This window comes from Theropithecus gelada, chromosome 6 (genome assembly GCF_003255815.1).
Source record: "Theropithecus gelada isolate Dixy chromosome 6, Tgel_1.0, whole genome shotgun sequence".
In the NCBI taxonomy this organism is placed as follows: domain Eukaryota; kingdom Metazoa; phylum Chordata; class Mammalia; order Primates; family Cercopithecidae; genus Theropithecus; species Theropithecus gelada.
Window position 1 is genome coordinate 136,830,238 of NC_037673.1, and position 18,261 is coordinate 136,848,498.

General features: G+C 37.8%; 1 protein-coding gene across 7 annotated transcripts in view; it reads left to right on the forward strand.

The window, feature by feature from the left end:
- LOC112626020 (ankyrin repeat and KH domain-containing protein 1) overlaps positions 1-18,261 on the forward strand; it is a 132,750-nt gene that overhangs the window by 46,100 nt on the left and 68,389 nt on the right. For 6 of the 7 annotated variants that reach the window (XM_025387706.1, XM_025387707.1, XM_025387709.1 and 3 more), the window contains exons 7-10: positions 2,897-2,991; positions 7,204-7,441; positions 8,010-8,201; positions 13,498-13,607. In XM_025387706.1, coding sequence (XP_025243491.1) covers positions 2,897-2,991; positions 7,204-7,441; positions 8,010-8,201; positions 13,498-13,607 — 635 coding nt within the window. The remainder of the gene's footprint in view (positions 1-2,896; positions 2,992-7,203; positions 7,442-8,009; positions 8,202-13,497; positions 13,608-18,261) is intronic. The other variant, XM_025387713.1, reaches the window with a different exon arrangement.

Sequence of the window (18,261 nt, forward strand, 5' to 3'; positions counted from 1 at the left end):
TAATCCTCCTGCCTTAGCCTCCCAAAGTGCTGGGATTACAGGCGTGAGCCACCACACCCAGCTAAAGAAAATAAATTTTAAAATGACATGTAATGCTACCATCTAAAGATAAAAAAGCATGTAAACAATACTTTAGTGTATACATTTCCAATTTGTTTTTAAGTATGTTTATAAACAAATATATATTTTAAACAAAACAGTTATACGCTAACAGTTTTATAATCTACTTATTTTATTTAGCACTATATCATGGATATTTTTCATCTCAATAAATATTCTTTATTTTTTATTTTTCATTTATTATTATTATTTTTTTGAGACAGAGTTTGACTCTTGTTGCCCAGGCTGGAGTGCAATGGCGCGATCTTGGCTCACTGCAACTTCCACCTCCTGGGTTCAAGTGATTCTTCTATCTCAGCCTCCCGAGTAGCTGGTATTACAGGTGCATGCCACCATGTCTGGCTAATTTTTGTATTTTTAGTAGAGACAGGGTTTCATCATTTTGGTCAGTCTGGTCTCCTGGCCTCAAATGATCCACCTGCCTTGGCCTCCTAAAGTGCCAGGGTTATAGGCGTGAACCACCATGCCTGGCTTATTTTTTATTATTTATAGAGACAGAGTTTTCCTCTATCACACAGGATGGAGTGCAGTGTCACTGTCATAACTCACTGCAGCCTCAAACTCCTGGGTTCTAGCTATCCTCCTGCCTCAGCCTCCTGAATAGCTAGGATTACAGACTCACACCACCATACCCAGCTAATTTTATTTTATTTTTTTTGTAGAGATGGAAGTCTCACTATGTTGCCCAGGCTGGTCTCAACCTCCAGGCCTCAAGTGATCTTCCTACCTCAGACTCCCAAAATGTTAGGATTACAGGTGTAAGCCACCATGCCTGGGCTCAATAGATATTCTTACAATGTAACTTTTGATGGTTATATACTATTTCACTATTTCATTTAGGATTAAAATTGGTTGCATATGTCACAAAATCTAAATTAATGATTTGAGCGAAAGAGAAATCCAAGGGTAAGCCATTTAGGGCTAGTATGGCAGTTCTATTGTCATCAAGAGCTCATAATTCTATTTTTGTGCTCTACTATCCTAGTATGTGGTTTGTATCCTCATGGTTACAATAAACCTATAAACCAAGATGATAGCTAGGACCCCAGCAGTTCACATTCTAGGAAAGACGTTAAGGGCAAAATAAGGAGTGCCTCTCAATTTAGTAACTCCCTTTAAAGAGTATTCCTAGGTGTGCAGCCTTATAACTACCACTTACATCTCATTGGCTACACATAGCTGCAAGAGGGGCAGAGAAATATAGTCTTCTAGTCAGGTATGTTGCTGCCCAGATGAAATTGGAGTTCTGTTACTAAAAAAGAATAAGAGAATGCTGGGTGCAGTAGCTCACACCTATAATCCCAGCACTTTGGGAGACTGAGGCAGGAGGATCTCTTGAGGCCTAGATCAAGAGATACTAGCTACTCGGGCAGCTGAGGTGGACGGATCCCTTAAGCTTTGGAGTTCAAGGCTGCAGTGAGCTATGATCATGCCACTGCACTATAGCCTGGGCAACAGAGACCTCGTCTCTAAAAGTGAGAAAGAATAAGAGAATGGAGATTAGATAGGAAACTAGCAGTCTCTGCCAAATACATCAAATAGATGTACCATAATTGCCTATTTTTGGACACTTAAATTGTTCCCAGGTTTTCACTATTATTAAAAATACTGATAACATCCTTGTGCAGACATTTTTGTGTAATCTCTGATTATTTCCTTAGGATAAATTCCTGGAAGTGGAATTTCTGGGTCAAAGGGTATGGATATTTTTAAGGGTTTTGCTACATATTGCCAAATTGCCTTCTAGAAAGGTTCAAGCAATTTATACTCCCTCCGACAATGTTTGAGAGTGCCCTGGCCGGGCGCGGTGGCTCACGCCTGTAATCCCAGCACTTTGGGAGGCCGAGGCGGGCGGATCACAAGGTCAGGAGATCGAGACCATGGTGAAACCCCGTCTCTACTAAAAATAGAAAAAATTAGCAGGGCGCAGTGGCAGGCGCCTGTAGTCCCAGCTACTCGGGAGGCTGAGGCAGGAGAATGGCATGAACCCGGGAGGCGGAGCTTGCAGTGAGCCGAGATTGCGCCACTGCACTCCAGCCTGGGCGACAGAGCGAGACTCCATCTCAAAAAAAAAAAAAAAGAGAGTGCCCTTTGCCCCACCCTACACCCTCACCAACACTGGGTATTATCATTCTTTTTAATATTTGCCATTTTGATAGTAAAAAAAATGGTGTCTTGTTTTAATTTGCATTTCTTTAATAGGAAGGTTTAATATTGTTTTCATCGGTTTAATATTCACCTGCATTTCTTTGCTGAATTATCATTTCATATCCGTCACCCATTCTTCTGGAGTGTTTGTCATTTTCTTATTGACTATCAAGGCTTTTTATATATTCACTGTATCAAGAGGATTGGAATTATTTTAAATGGAGTTTTCTGTGCCTGCTTATTGCTACAGTGGGTTTATGGTTATTTTAAAGCTGTTTTTCTGGAATATATGATCCAAAGGTACTTTACTTGGCTTTCTATTTGATCTCAATGTTTTGATTAGATAAATAATTTATGTATATTCAACCAAGGTAAAAGCATTATTGCTTTACTTAACTTGAATTATGTGCCTTGGACTAATTCAGTCTTTAAAGCCTAGATAATAAGACCATGAAAAAAGCCTATATATTGCTTTGAATGGGCTTTGTAAAACTGTTACTGATTTATTTATTGAATGCAAAATAAGTTCTCAAATTCCTGTATAGACATCTGAAGAAGAAGATTCCATACTTTAATATTTAAATATTAAACTGATAGTTCTTTTAAAATTTTTGTTCCGTTTTTCAAGGCCATTTGGATATGGTTCGCTTTCTGCTTGAAGCTGGTGCAGATCAAGAGCACAAAACAGATGAGATGCACACTGCCTTGATGGAGGCCTGCATGGTAATGTTAAATTATAGTCACTTGAGATTTTATGGGAAGAAAAGGTCGTGTTTAAGCCTTTAAGAGTTATTAATTGGGCCGGGCGCGGTGGCTCAAGCCTGTAATCCCAGCACTTTGGGAGGCCGAGACGGGCGGATCACAAGGTCAGGAGACCATCCTGGCTAACACGGTGAAACCCCGTCTCTACTAAAAAATACAAAAAACTAGCCGGGCGAGGTGGTGGGCGCCTGTAGTCCCAGCTACTCGGGAGGCTGAGGTAGGAGAATGGCGTGAACCCGGGAGGCGGAGCTTGCAGTGAGCTGAGATCCGACCACTGCACTCCAGCCTGGGCGACAGAGCGAAACTCCGTCTCAAAAAAAAAAAAAAGAAGAGTTACTAATTGCCGAGTGCGGTGGCTCACGCCTGTAATCGCAGCACTTTGGGAGGCCGAGTCAGGCAGATCACATGGTCAGGAGTTCGAGACCAGTCTGGCCAATATGGTGAAACCCCATCTCTACTAAAACTACAAAAATTAGCCAGGCATGGGGCAGGCGCCTGTAGTCCTGACTACTCGGGAGGCTGAGGCAGGAGTATTGCTTGAACCCGGGAGATGGAGGTTGTAGTGAGCAGAGATTGCACCACTGCACTCCAGCCTGGGCGACAGAGCGAGCCTCCGTCTCAAAAAAAAAAAAAAAGTTATTAATTGGTGTTGGGTTTATATAATTTCTTGATGCTAAATTAAACACACTTAATGCTTGAATGGCTCTGCTTTTGGAATGCTTTTGGAATATAACAGTCAAAGTATTTGACCTTAGGGATATTATTGATAAAACTCTAATTCTGGAGATAGTAGACATAGTTCTAGTGTTTTTACAGTTTCATATTAAAATCTTAAATAGCAAATTGACCTCAAAATACATTGACTCAAACTGTATGGATAGCCTATAAAACATTTAACTGTGTTTTTAAAAGGATAATCGAGAATCATATTTTTAATACACAATTCTCTGTGTCACAGAGAATAATCACCTTTAATGCTGTCAATCCAGAAATCCTTTTTTTACTTCTGTAAGCACATACATATATCATGCATATATGCATATCTAAAAGAGAATGCAAATACAAAGAAACTCAAAGCATTCTGATAAGTATTTAAGACAGATTTAATGGCAAGAAAATTACCTGGAAGTACAAATGCGTTTTTCAGATGTGATTAAATAAGCTCATCATTACACATGTTAATTTCTATTTTGTTGACTATTGCTGTTTAACAAATCACTTAAAACACAATGGCTTAATGCAGCAGCCACATATTACCTCTATCTTTTTTTTTTTTTTGAGACAGAGTCTTGCTCTGTTGCCCAGGTTGGAGTGCAATGGTGTAATCTTAGCTCACTGCAACCTGCCTCCCAGGTTCAAGTGATTCTCATGCCTCAGCTTCCCAAGCCTCCCACCTGTATCTTACACTATTTCATGTATCATATGATTCTATGGGTTGATTGGGTGGTTTTTCTGTTGGTCTCTCCCTCTCTCTCTCTTTTTTTTGAAGCCAGTCTCTCACTCTGTTGCCCAGGCTAGAGTGCAATGGCACCGTCATGGCTCATTACAGCCTGTACCTCCTGTACTCAAGCAGTCCTCTCACCTCAGCTTCCCAAGTACCTGAGACTAGAGGGGCACGTCACCATGCCCAGCTAACTTTTACATTTTTTGTAGAGATAGCGTCTCACTATGTTGCCTAGACTTTAAGAAAAAAGTTTTATTTATTTATTTATTTTTTACAATTCCCCTCTTAATATATGTACACAATATATGTTAGCAGAATCTATCAAAAAAATACTCAAAAATTTGGCTGGATGTGGTGGCTCATGCCTGTATTCCTAGCACTTTGAGAGGGTGAGGCGGATGGATCACTTGAAGCCAGGACTTCAAGACCAGCCTGGCCAACATGGTGAAACCCCATCTCTACTAAAAATACAAAAATTAGCCAGGCGTGGTAGTGCGCACCTGTAATTCCAGCTATTTAGGAGGCTGAGACACAAGAATCACTTGAACCTGAGAGGTGGAGGTTGCAGTGAGCTGAGATCACACCACTGCACTCCAACCTGGGTGACAGCGTGAGACTCTGTCTCAAAAAAAAAAAAAAAATCAAGTAAATTCAAGTAAAATAATTTATTGAGAGCTTAGAGGAGATAGGCACAATAGCAGTTCCTTGATCTGTAGACATTTATAAATCCTTATTTTCTTTTCAATTAGAAATGCATTTCAACTGCCAGATAACTCAGTATAGTAATTTGGTTAAAATATTTTATTTTACATGTATTTGAAGTATTAGTAAAACTAAAATTTTAATGTGAAGTCTATCTGTTTTTGGCATTATATCAAAAGTGGTTAAGGCTGGGCTAGTCATTTAGTTAAGTATAATAAAAGTCTTGATGGATATTGAAATTTAACAATTAAGGTTTCTTTCTTTCTTTCTTTCTTTCTTTTTGAGACGGAGTCTCGCTTTGTCGCCCAGGCTGGAGTGCAGTGGCCGGATCTCAGCTCACTGCAAGCTCCGCCTCCCGGGTTTACGCCATTCTCCTGCCTCAGCCTCCGGAGTAGCTGGGACTACAGGCGCCCACCACCTCGCCCGGCTAGTTTTTTGTATTTTTTTTAGTAGAGACGGGGTTTCACCGTGTTAGCCAGGATGGTCTCGGCCTCCCAAAGTGCTGGGATTACAGGCTTGAGCCACCGCGCGCGGCCTAAGTTTTCTTTATTTAATTCTTTTTTGTTTTTGAGACAGGGTCTCTGTCATTCAGGCTGGAGTGCGGTGGCGTGATCTTGGCTCACTGCAACCTCTGCCTCCTATGCTCGAGTAGTCCTCCTGCCTCAGCCTCCCAAGTAGCTGGAACTACAGGCGCATACCACTATGCTTGGCTGATTTTTGTATTTTTTGTAGGAACATGGTTTCACCCTGTTGCCCAGGGTGGTCTCGCACATCTGGGCTCAAGCTAGGTGTGAGCCACCGTGCCCAGCCTTATTTCTTTAATAAAAGAACTACTAAACCTTATTTTTCTTTTTCTTTCTTTTTTTTTTTTTTTTGAGACGGAGTTTTGCTCTTGTTGCCCAGGCTGGTGTGCAGTGGTGCTATCTGGACTCACCACAACGTCCGCCTCCTGAGTTCAAGTGATTCTCTGTTTTGGCCTCCCAAGTAGCTGGGATTACAGGCATGTACCACCACACCCGGCTAATTTTTTATTTTTAATAGAGACAGGGTTTCTCCATGTTAGTCAGGCTGGTCTCACATTCCCGACCTCAGGTGATCCACCCGCCTGGGCCTCCCAAAGTGCTGGGATTACAGGCGTGAGCCACCATGCCCAGCCTAAACCTTATTTTTCTACTTAGTATTTATTTTTCATTAGCAACATTATGGTCATTTTTGAAATATAGTACAATATAGCCTCTGACTTTATGTGTCACAACAAGCTTTAAGACCTATATAAATTTTGCCATTAAAATTTTGAAATTAAAGAAGGGTATTTATGGTGATAGGTAGAATTGATACCCACCATAAGAATATTTTATTGTTAATTGCCTTACTATCTATGCAGATAGGCCATGGTAAAAATTTTTACAAATGAGTATCTTTATTTTTACATCATTGCAAAATCTTTGCCTCATTGCAACAAGGTGTTGTGATTAGGAAAAATACAGGATAGTATCAATCCAGAGACATTTATGTTGGTGACATAATCCCAAGTGGTAATGACTTCACATAATTTGTTGTGTTATTTTTTGGCATACTTTTGTTTCTGAAATAGATGTAATACAGTTTCTACATTTGAATATGACACCTGAGTTTGAGGGTATGACTATATTTGACCTGGCAGTGGTATAACCTAGTTATTTTGAGGTAGCATTGACTATAGATTTCAGTTTTTTGAACTTCAAAAAATGGAAATTTAAAATTATTTGGATTTGTGACTGTTATGTCACCAAATCTCATTCTTTTGGAGAATTTTGGGCTTGCTCAAAAGTTGGTTAAAATAATTTGAAAATTACTTAAAAACAATATTGATGAACTTTTGATAAGGCTCAGATGAGCATGATACTATATAGGCTGTCTATGCTGAATCTTCTAATCTTGTCTTTTTTCTTCCTATCTTTTTCCAATCTCTTGCTTTCTTCTCTCCCACTTAAAAAAATCTCAAAACAAAAAATTTATCTCCTTTCTTTACATCTGAAAATCTGTAGGATGGACATGTAGAGGTGGCACGTTTGCTTTTGGATAGTGGTGCTCAAGTGAACATGCCTGCAGATTCATTTGAATCTCCATTGACGCTAGCCGCCTGTGGAGGACATGTTGAATTGGCAGCTCTACTTATTGAAAGGGGAGCAAATCTTGAAGAAGTTAATGATGAAGGTTACACTCCCTTGATGGAAGCTGCCCGGGAAGGACATGAAGAAATGGTGGCACTACTTTTAGCACAAGGTAAAGCAATTTTACTTTTTTGTTTTTTTTTTTTTTTTTGAGACGGAATTTCGCTCGGTCGCCCGGGCTGGAGTGCAGGGCTGGAGTGCAGTGGCGGGATCTCAGCTCACTGCAAGCTCCGCCTCCCGGGTTCACGCCATTCTCCTACCTCAGCCTCCCGAGTAGCTGGGACTACAGGCGCCCGCCACCTCGCCGGGCTAGTTTTTTGTATTTTTTACTAGAGACGGGGTTTCACCGTGTTAGCCAGGATGGTCTGGATCTCCTGACCTCGTGATCCGCCCGTCTCGGCCTCCCAAAGTGCTGGGACTACAGGCTTGAGCCACCGCGCCCGGCCGCAGTTTTACTTCTTTTAGAAAAATCAGTTTTCTTTGGATGTTTTGTGTTAGTACTGGTGAAGTTTACTACAACTAGCATGCATATATATATATATTGCATTGATGATAAATTCTGAACACCCTGGAGGAAACCACAGAAGCAGAGAAGACAGATGATTATCACAATTCAGAAAAATAATATCTTTATTGTAAGTCTCTTACAACTAGTTTTATCTGTTTTTATACTTTCTTAGGAGCAAATATAAATGCCCAGACAGAAGAAACTCAAGAAACTGCTCTTACTTTGGCTTGCTGTGGAGGATTTTCTGAAGTTGCAGACTTTCTTATTAAGGCAGGGGCTGATATAGAGCTTGGCTGCTCCACACCTCTGATGGAGGCATCTCAGGAGGGACACCTGGAATTGGTTAAATATTTGCTGGCTTCTGGTATGTGGCTTTAAAATGCCTTATTGCACAGAAAGACAAATACAAATAATAGTTTATTTATATGTGGAATCTAAAAACATTGAGCTCATAGTAGATAACAGAATGGTGGTTACCAGAGTGTGGGGATGAAGGTGGGAGGAGGGTACACAAGGAGAGGGGAAATGTTGATCAAAGGGTGCAAAGTTTCACTTAGATAGGTGGAATAAGTTTTAATGATATATTGCGTAGCAAGGTGACTATAGTTAACAATAATGTATATCTCAAAATTGCTAAGAGATTTAAATGTTCTCACCACAAGTATGTGAGGTGATGAATATGTTAATCATGCTTGATCTATCATTCCACAACATATACATATAACATCACATTGTACCCCATAAATATATACAATTATTATTTGTCAATTAAAAATAAAATAAAATTAAATAATTAAAAATACCATTTAGAAAAAGACTTATATTGCTTTGTTAACTTTAACAATTAACTGTTAACATTTTCATTTCTATAAAAGTTGAAAGACAGCTCCATAATTTAATTGATCTTAGACTCCTAAATCTCTAAAACTCATTTTTAAAAAGATTTCATACTGTTATTAATGTTTGTGTAGTGACCATAAGGTATCTCATTCACCTTCTTTCTCCCTCTAATTGTTTGTGGCTTGTTGAAGGGAGATGTTAGTTTCTCCTAGTCTCTGTTAAGAAGAGGTGAGGATGATGACATATTGAGGGTATAATTTGGTACCTTTAAGTCTGTTCATTTCTTGACATTTCTAAGTCATCTGAAAAAAGTAGGAATTAATTTGTTTTTGCAGAGTACTAATTTTAAAAATATTTGTGCTTTATTGTTAAGCTGTGGTAAGCAATAAGTACTTTTACATAGAATATTTGTAGTTTTATATAACATACTAAAAAAAAATTAGTCCCAACAGATGTAAATATATTATTTGAAAATAATATCAGATTTTTCTTTTTTTCCAGGTCTGATACATTATTTGATACAAATTTGATATATAGAAAAGTTAATATGTAAAAGAAAATATTTAGCAAAATTTTATTCATCCTTTTGGGCTTTCATTGTTAACATTAATTTTAATATAGCTGAACCTCAAGTTTTCCTTTGAATTATTATTGAAATAATTTATTAAACCGGAATTTTTTTTTTTTTTTTTTTTTGAGACAGAGTCGTGCTTTGTCACCCAGGCTGGAGTGTAGTGGTGTGAGTATGTTCCACTGCAACCTCAACCTTCTGGGCTCAAGTGATCCTTCAGCCTCAGCCTCCCAAGTAGCTGGGACTATAGGTGTATACCACTATGCCTGGCTAGTTTTTGTATTTTTTATTTTGCCATGTTCCTGAGGCTGGTCTCAAACTCCTGGGTTCAAGCAATCCTTCTGCCCCAGCCTCTCAAAGTGCTGGGATTACAGATGTGTACTACCACATCTGGCCTTTAACCAGATTATGAATGGTTTGGATGATTTATGGTTTGGACAAACCAACCATAAAAGCTGACTTTTTTCCTGAATCAAATACTGCTAATCACTCTAGTTATTGTATGTATTCAGTCATTTTTCCCCTATCATTTTTAGTAACTGTGTCCTATTCAAGAGTCTTTCTCTGCTAGTGGTTATCTTTGTGCATTCTTCCCGCATCCCTCTCTTAAGCTAAAGTCATGCTATTGTAACATGTTTTTAAAAGAAGGAATAAATGTTTATTAAGAAATTATTGAATATCAGACATTTTGCTCAGCTTTTGTGTTATCTCTGTTATTTGCCACTGGTTCCTGTGTAATGAGAAATGTTAAACACATTCTTGTAGATGAGGGAACTGATGCACAATGATGTTATATAACTCCCTTTAAGGTAACCAAGCTAACAGGGACAGAGCCAATGTTCATTCAAACTTAGAACTCTTGACATTGTTTTTTCTACTGCATTACCATTGATTTAGCTCCTTTTGCTTATTTGAAGTATGTAGCTCATAGAAACTATCTTAGGGTTTGAGAATCACTTTTATGTGATCACTACCTAAAAGCGTTTTTTTTCCCCCCAGTTTTAAGTGTAATTTATTTACATGAAGTGCTTCTTACAGTGTGGCACTAAAGAAAACTCAAATAAGGCCTACACAATTAAAACAAATTTAACAACTTTTTTGTTACGGCATTTTTTCAAACAGAGAGATTGTAGTATTTGAGATCCTAAGAATCCATCACCTAGTTAGTGTTTTAACATGAATGTCTAATTCATGGCCAATCTTATTTCATCTGTACTTCCTCCATATCCCCATTCTTATAAATTATTTTTATTTAAAAGAAACATTTTTAACTTTTTATTTTTAAAATATGAAAATTAATTATTTAAAATGTTACTTTTATAAAAGTGTTAATATTCAGTATTTAAAAGATAATTTTAAAAATAACCACAATATAATTTTCCTACCTAAAAAATTTTAATAAGAGTTTCTTAGCAAATATCCAAGTCATTTTCATATTTCTCTGATAGTTTTATAAATCTGTATGTATGTGTTTAGTGACTTGTTTGAATTAGGATTCAAATAAGATTTATACAATCACTATTAATCAGTATGTCTCTTAAGCCTTTTTTAATCTATGGGCTACATTTCATTTTTCTTATCTTTCTTCTTGCAATTTTTGGTTGAAGAAATAGAATGTTTTTCCATTAGGCTTCCCAGAGTGTGAATGTTCCTGATGATATCGCTATTATTTTGTTTAACTTGTTTTTCTATCCTTTAACTTTTCTGTAAATTAGTAGTTAGATCTAGAGACTTGATTGTATTCAGGTTTGATTCTTTTTTGTTGTTGTTGTTTTTTAATGGGACTACTTCATAGGTGGTATGTGTATACTTTCTTCAGGAGGTAATAAGTATACAGTTGTCTCTCTGAGACATTATTAGCCATTGGTGAGCATTGCTTAGATCCATTAATTCATTAGGGATTACAAAAAGGTGATACTCTTAAGTTCTTTTATTCCTTCGTTTATTCCTTTCTTGAATATCTATAAAGAGAAACTTCCCCTCAACTATTTGCCTGTAAATTAAGTAGAAATCAATATAAGCATGGCAAGAAAGCCCGGGCGTGGTGGCTCACGCCTGTAATCCCAGCACTTTGGGAGGCCAACGCGGGCGGATCATGACGTCAGGAGATCGAGACGATCCTGGCTAACACCGTGAAACCCCATGTCTACTAAAACATACAAAAAATTAGCCAGGCGTGGTGGTGGGCACCTGTAGTCCTAGCTACTCAGGAGGTTGAGGCAGGCGAATGGCATGAACCTGGGAGGCAGAGCTTCCAGTGAGCCGAGATTGTGCCACTGCACTCCAGTCTGGGTGATAGAGCAAGACTCCGTCTCAAAAAAAAAGAATGGCAAGAAAACGTTTGTCTTTTTTTCCCCCTTTATCTGCCAGTTTCCAAGGTGATGAGGTAGTCCCTTAGCATCCTTCAAAGGTGATCAGTGAAGTGTTTTTTTGTTTGGTTTTGTTTTGAGACAGAGTCACGCTCTGTTACCCAGGCTGGAATGTAGTGGTGTGATTGTGGCTCACTGCAACTTCGAACTCCTGGGCTCAAGGGATCCTCTTGCCTTAGCCTTCCAAGTAGCTGGGACTACAGGCATGCACCACTATGCCCTGCTAATTTATTTTTTTATTTTTTGTAGAGATGGGGTCTTGCTTGTTGCCTAGGCTGATCTTGAAGTCTTGGCCTCAAGCAGTCCTCTCACTTTGGCCTCCCAAAGCACTGGGATTACAGGCATAAGCCACTGTGCCTGGCCCTGTTTTTTTGTTTTTTATTTGAACATCATTTTGAACTTTTGGATTTGAATATATAAGATGGCCTTTACTTCATCGTGGTCATTATTCTTTTTGATGTAAAAATTGTTGGAAGATGCGACAGTTTGAGTATCTTTGATCAATAAGGTTAGCTCCTAAATTGTTTTGACATGACCACATTGCAGTCTCTGATAGTTTCCTTGCTTTCTCATATGGCAAGGTGTTCCGGGTTCGTCTTACACAGTTCCTGCTCCAGCCTTGGGATCAGTCATTTTTCTAAGAAGCCCTAATTTCATTTAGTAGTAAATGGTAGAGACCACGATCTAAGCTAGAGATGCTATTTATGCTTAGTCTACAACCATTGTCTCTAGGCTTTAGTTGATCAGGGCTGGGAAATATATATTTTTCTTATAGATTAAATATATCAGGAATTCATTGGTCACCTTCGAAGGATGCTAAGGGACCACCTCAGTACTTCCAATTCAGAACCACAAGCGTTTTTTTTTGTTTTGTTTCGTTTTTGAGACAGAGTCTTGCTCTGTTGCCCAGGCTGGAGTGCAGTGGCATGATCTGAGCTCACTGTAACCTCCGCCTACCTGGCTCAAGCAATTCTCCCATCTCAGCCTCCCAAGTAGCTGGGACTACAGGCATGTGCCATCATGCCTGGCTAATTTTTTGTTTGTTTGTTTGTTTTGGTAGAGACAGGGTTTCACCATATTGCCCAGGCTGGTCTCATACTCGTGGGCTCAAGTGATCTGCCCGCCTCAGCCTCAGCCTCAGCCTCCCAAAGTGCAAGGGTTGCAGGTTTGAGCCACCATATCTGGCCAGAACCACAAGATTTTTACTCAAGTTCAACAATCTTATATCTCACCTAAGATTGGGAGTTCAAGACCAGCCTGGCCAACATGGTGAAACCCCATCTCTACTAAAAATACAAAAATTAGCCAAGCGTGGTGGCATGTGCCTGTGATCCCACCTACTTGAGAGGCTCAGCCATGAGACTTGCCTGAACCCAGAAGGCAGAGGTTGCAGCTGCGTCATGCCATTGCACTCCAGCCTGAGTGACAGAGTGAGACTATCTCTCAAAAAAAAAAAAAAAACTTGTATCTGTGTTTTCCCTTAACCATGCCCAAAATTTCTGTTCTCATGAAATAATTGCTCATTTGATTTATACCACAATATCCATAGAACTGTCTCTGAACACAAACCAAAAGTACCACCAATATGATTTCTGAAAAATGCTTAATATTTTTTGGTTTTGCAGCTCTTTTATTCTTTTGGGTGTATCTTACTAGTGATGTAAGGGCAAATTACTGTGTTTTAAAATCATTTGGTTTAGTTCTTTTTGGTATGACTCAAATTATTTTTATAAAGCATATTTAAAGGAAAACTAGTATACTTAAAATGCATTTTGATATTTTCACATTTTGAATTCTTCAGTTTCACCAGATTGCAAAATTGGGCTATCTAATATAATTTTACAGTTCACAAAGTAAATGTATGCTTTTTTGTTTGCTAGGTGCTAATGTGCATGCTACAACAGCAACAGGAGACACAGCCTTAACCTATGCTTGTGAAAATGGACATACGGATGTTGCAGATGTTTTACTTCAAGCAGGGGCTGATTTAGTAAGATATTTTAAATTTCAAATATTTTTGCATGAATGTTAATATCCATTTATACTTAACATTTAGAAAACACTAAGATCAGTGGTTTGCATACTTTGTATACAGTAACTTAAAAAAAAAAGCTTGGCTACCTGCTCTAGTTGTTGTATGTATTACATGTATTTGAAAATACTTAATGTTGAACAGGGCATACTGTTTCTTTTCCTAGTAAAACTGCTAGTTTGTTTCTTCCTTTCACTTCACCCGCATTTGACATTTCTGTGCTTTTTAAACTGCCCTCTGTTAGATGTATCATAAATTCGATGATGTGTTCACAGAATAGAGTAACAAGTCAAGTCACTTTGAGTGATTTCTTATTATTATTTTAATTGACACATGATAATTGAACATATTAATGGGGTACAGAGCGATATTTCAATACATGTATATAATGTGTAATGATCAAATCAGAGTAATTAGTACATCCATCATCCTTTTGAATGATTTCTGTTGTTTCTCTGATTAGACATTTAAAAACAAAGCTACTGTTGTTAATCATGCTCCTAGTACATTCCTACAAATTCTGTTCTTTTTGTGTTTTTTGTTTTGGCTTTCCAAAATTTCAAATTAGGTGGCAGGTTCATATGTGTAATAATCTATATAAAAATAATATTCCATTTAAGTGTTCATGCCTCTTGCTGAAATGTGTGCTTTGCCTTTTATTTTGTGAGAGTGCTTTAAACCACCTTCTAGAGTTTTTCCCAGAATTCTCTGATATATTTCTTCAAAACTTATGTGTGACGTACATAGCTGTAAATGTTATAGAGAATTAGATTTCTTAGTTTTTCTTACTTAGAAAAAACTATGAAAGTATTGCCTTAAATCATCCAAGTAGATACCTGAGAACATTGTTGGAAAATAATTATTAACCAAAATAAATGTATGCTATGATTGTTATTTATTATCATTTCTACTAATACTAAATATTGTAATGAAAATGCTATCATTCATTCTTATTAATTAGGACTTTCCCTATCAGTTATAATTTCTGGGAGGTATGCTTTTTTGTCTGAGAATTGTGACAGCAATATATGTTAAGTACATCTTAGTCTTTTGACTTCTTTCTATATCTTTTTCCTTTAATAGAGTTACTTTGGGTCATCTATAAAAATTAGGAATTGAAGTTCTTCATTCAAAATAAAGAAATAGAGTAGAACTTAAAAACTTATATAATATAAACAAAATTTAATACTCTTATCCTCTAAATTCTTACCTGGATTCTCTCTTCCTTGTATTTTCTACGACAAAGTCACTCTCTTAACCTGTTGGGAGTTCTAAAAAATTAAATAGGGCTAGGTGCAGTGGCTCATACCTGTAATCTCAGCACTTTGGGACGCCGAGGCGGGTGGATCACCTGAGGTCAGGCGTTCAAGACCAGCCTGACTAACATAGTGAAACCCTATCTCTACTAAATACAAAAAGTCAGCTGGGTGTGGTGGCACGTGCCTGTAATCCCAGCTACTTGGGAGGCTGAGGCAGAAGAATCACTTGACCCAGGAGGTGGAGGTTGCAGTGAGCCTAGATTGTGCCATTGCACTCCAGCCTGGGCAACAAGAGCAAAAATGCCATCTCAAAAAAATAAATAAAATAAATAAATAAATAAATAAATAAATAAATAGGATAAAAGAGGAACTATCTGGTAAAAATATACTCTAATGTATAACAAAACCATACTGATTGTGACCAAGTTAAAAATCTCTTACATTTTTAAATATTTTATTTTTACCATCTTCTGGAATTAGAGTGTTTATTATTTAGTTCCTTAGAAGAACTACTTTAATTGAACAGATAGAACTATTTGAACTTACCATATTTACTTACATTCAAAATGTAAGATTAAAAATGGCTCAGATAGGCCAGGCACAGTGGCTCATGCATGTAATCCCAGCACTTTGGGAGGCCGAGGCGGGCAGATCACCTGAGGTTAGGAATTTGAGACCAGCCTGGCCAGCATGGTGACACCCTGTTTCTACTAACAATACAAAATTTAGCCGGGCATGGTGGTGGGCCCCTGTCATCCCAGATACTTGGGAGACTGAGGCAGGAGAATCACTTGGACTCAGGAGGCTTAGGTTGCAGTGAGCTGAGATCGTGCCATTGCACTCCAGCCAGGGCAACAAGAGTGAAACTCGATCTGGAAAAAAAAAAAAAAGGCTCAGATAAATACATATCTTAATTATTCAATACAGAAGTAATGCCATTGTTCTGACATAATTATTCATTTTTTATCTTGCAATCTGTTTTTACATTCATATTTACATGAAATTATAGACACAATATATAATACAGTTGTTTTCTATTTTTTCACTGCGTGTTCTTGTGTTCTGTCATAATCTTTACCATACTGCTATATAGTCTCTATATTTATAACTCTTGCATCATATTCCATCAAGTTGATGAACCATACTCATTCATTAATTATGGAACTTTTGCTTTTCATTTTTCACTATTACAAATACTGTTAGATTTAATACCTTTGTATGTGTAACTTTTTATCTTTTCTTATTTTGAATTTTTTATATATTGATTGTAAGTTTTAAAAATATATAGGCTCTTCCATGCTTTTGCTATCTATGGACTGATATCTTAATTTTAATATTATTTCTTTTCCTCATTATAAAAAGCAATACTGTTCTTCATATAAAATGTGGAAATGCTGGGCATGTAGTCCTAGCTACCAAGGAGGCAGAGGTGGGAGGATTGCATGAGCCCAGGAGTTAAAGGCTGCAGTGCACAATGATCTTGCCTGTGAATAGCCATTGTATGCCAGCCTGGGCAACATAGTGAGACCCTTCTCTTAAAAAAATTTTTTAGGAGAAAAGAAAATGTGGAAAGTATGGGAAAGTATAATAATTTTTATATTTAACACCTGTGAATATTTGTGAGTAAAATTTGTGACAGTGAAAAAAATATAAAACCTATGAATAAATTTTATTTCAGGCTTTATTGTAGGCCAGAGGAAAGAAAAGTTCTAGTCAAAAATAGGGAAACCTCAGAGAGTAAAGCAGGCAGATTAGTCCCTGAGTCCTGGGAAAAAATGACTGGTAATTCTTATTAACTTTATCTTACAAGGCAGTACCATCTTACTTATCCTTCATTCTTTGCTGCTGTCTTCTAACATGTGTTTTGGGCTATAATAATTTCCTCCAGCAGTTGGCAGATAGAGGACTATCCATCCCCCATTGCGTGCAGTGGAGATGTATTTCATTCCTGGCATCTCATAGATAATGTTCTCAGTTTAAGTGTACTAATTCTTTTTTTTTTTTTTTTTTTCCTGATGCGGAGTCTGGCTGTGTTGGCCAGGCTGGAGTGCAGTGGCACTATCTCAGCTCACTGCAACCTTCTCCTCCTGGGTTCAAATGATTCTGCTGCCTTAGCCTCCTTAGTAGCTAGAATTAACAGGTGTGCGCCAAAATTCAACCTAGGCGACAGGGCAAGACTCCGTCTCAAAAACAAAAGCAAAAACAAAAAAAAAATGTAGTTTATCACTGACTTTACTCCCTAACCATAAAGTAAGTTCTCTGACCTTTGTTGCTTTTTTTGGACTGTATTCTGCTGACTGAGTGAACTATATTGGGCATTTTCCGAAAATAGTTGAGCAATTGGAAACTAGGTAATTTAGACATGGATACATTAGTACTCTGTAGTTCTTCTTCCTGGAATTTATTTCCTTTTAAATGAGATTTGATATAGACCTCCCTTAATAGAAAGAAAAATATCTTAAGGATCAGTTTATTATCTATATTAAATCTTATAAATAGAAAACATAGACCAAGTCCTCTTTTATAAGGTTTTCTTTAAAAAATTTAAACAAGGCCGGGCGCGGTGGCTCAAGCCTGTAATCCTAGCACTTTGGGAGGCCGAGACGGGCGGATCACGAGGTCAGAAGATCGAGACCATCCTGGCTAACACGGTGAAACCCCGTCTCTACTAAAAAATACAAAAAACTAGCCGGGCAAGGTGGCGGGCGCCTGTAGTCCCAGCTACTCGGGAGGCTGAGGCAGGAGAATGGCGTAAACCCGGGAGGCGGAGCTTGCAGTGAGCTGAGATCCGGCCACTGCACTCCAGCCCGGGCGACAGAGCCAGACTCCGTCTCAAAAAAAAAAAAAAAAAAAATTTAAACAATATATTGTATATCTAGACATTTCTGTGTATCCAAAATACATATATATAATATATGTGATATAACATCTTTCCGTGTTCCAGTAGATTTCCCGTTCTTTTTCACAGGTACTCAGTGTTCTGTATAATTTATTAACCATTTATCTACTCATAAACACCTGAATTAACAGTTTTTAAATATTATAAATGGTGCTGCAGTAAATATTGCTAGGCATATTTATGTGTCTTTGCTACTTTTGTGAATATATATAATAGGGATACATTCCTAGAAGTGAAATTACTGGTTATAGGGAAATGTGTGGCTAAAATTTTATTGTTTTGGGAGGTCCACATCTGAAATTTTGATAACTATTGTCAAACTGTTCAAAAACGCTGAACCAGTGTACATCTCTGTTAACAGTTGAGCCCTCCTGACTCTCCCACATTCTGACAAACATAAACAGATTTCTTCTTTTTCCCCTCCTTTCTTCCCTCCCTTCTCCCCTCCCACCCT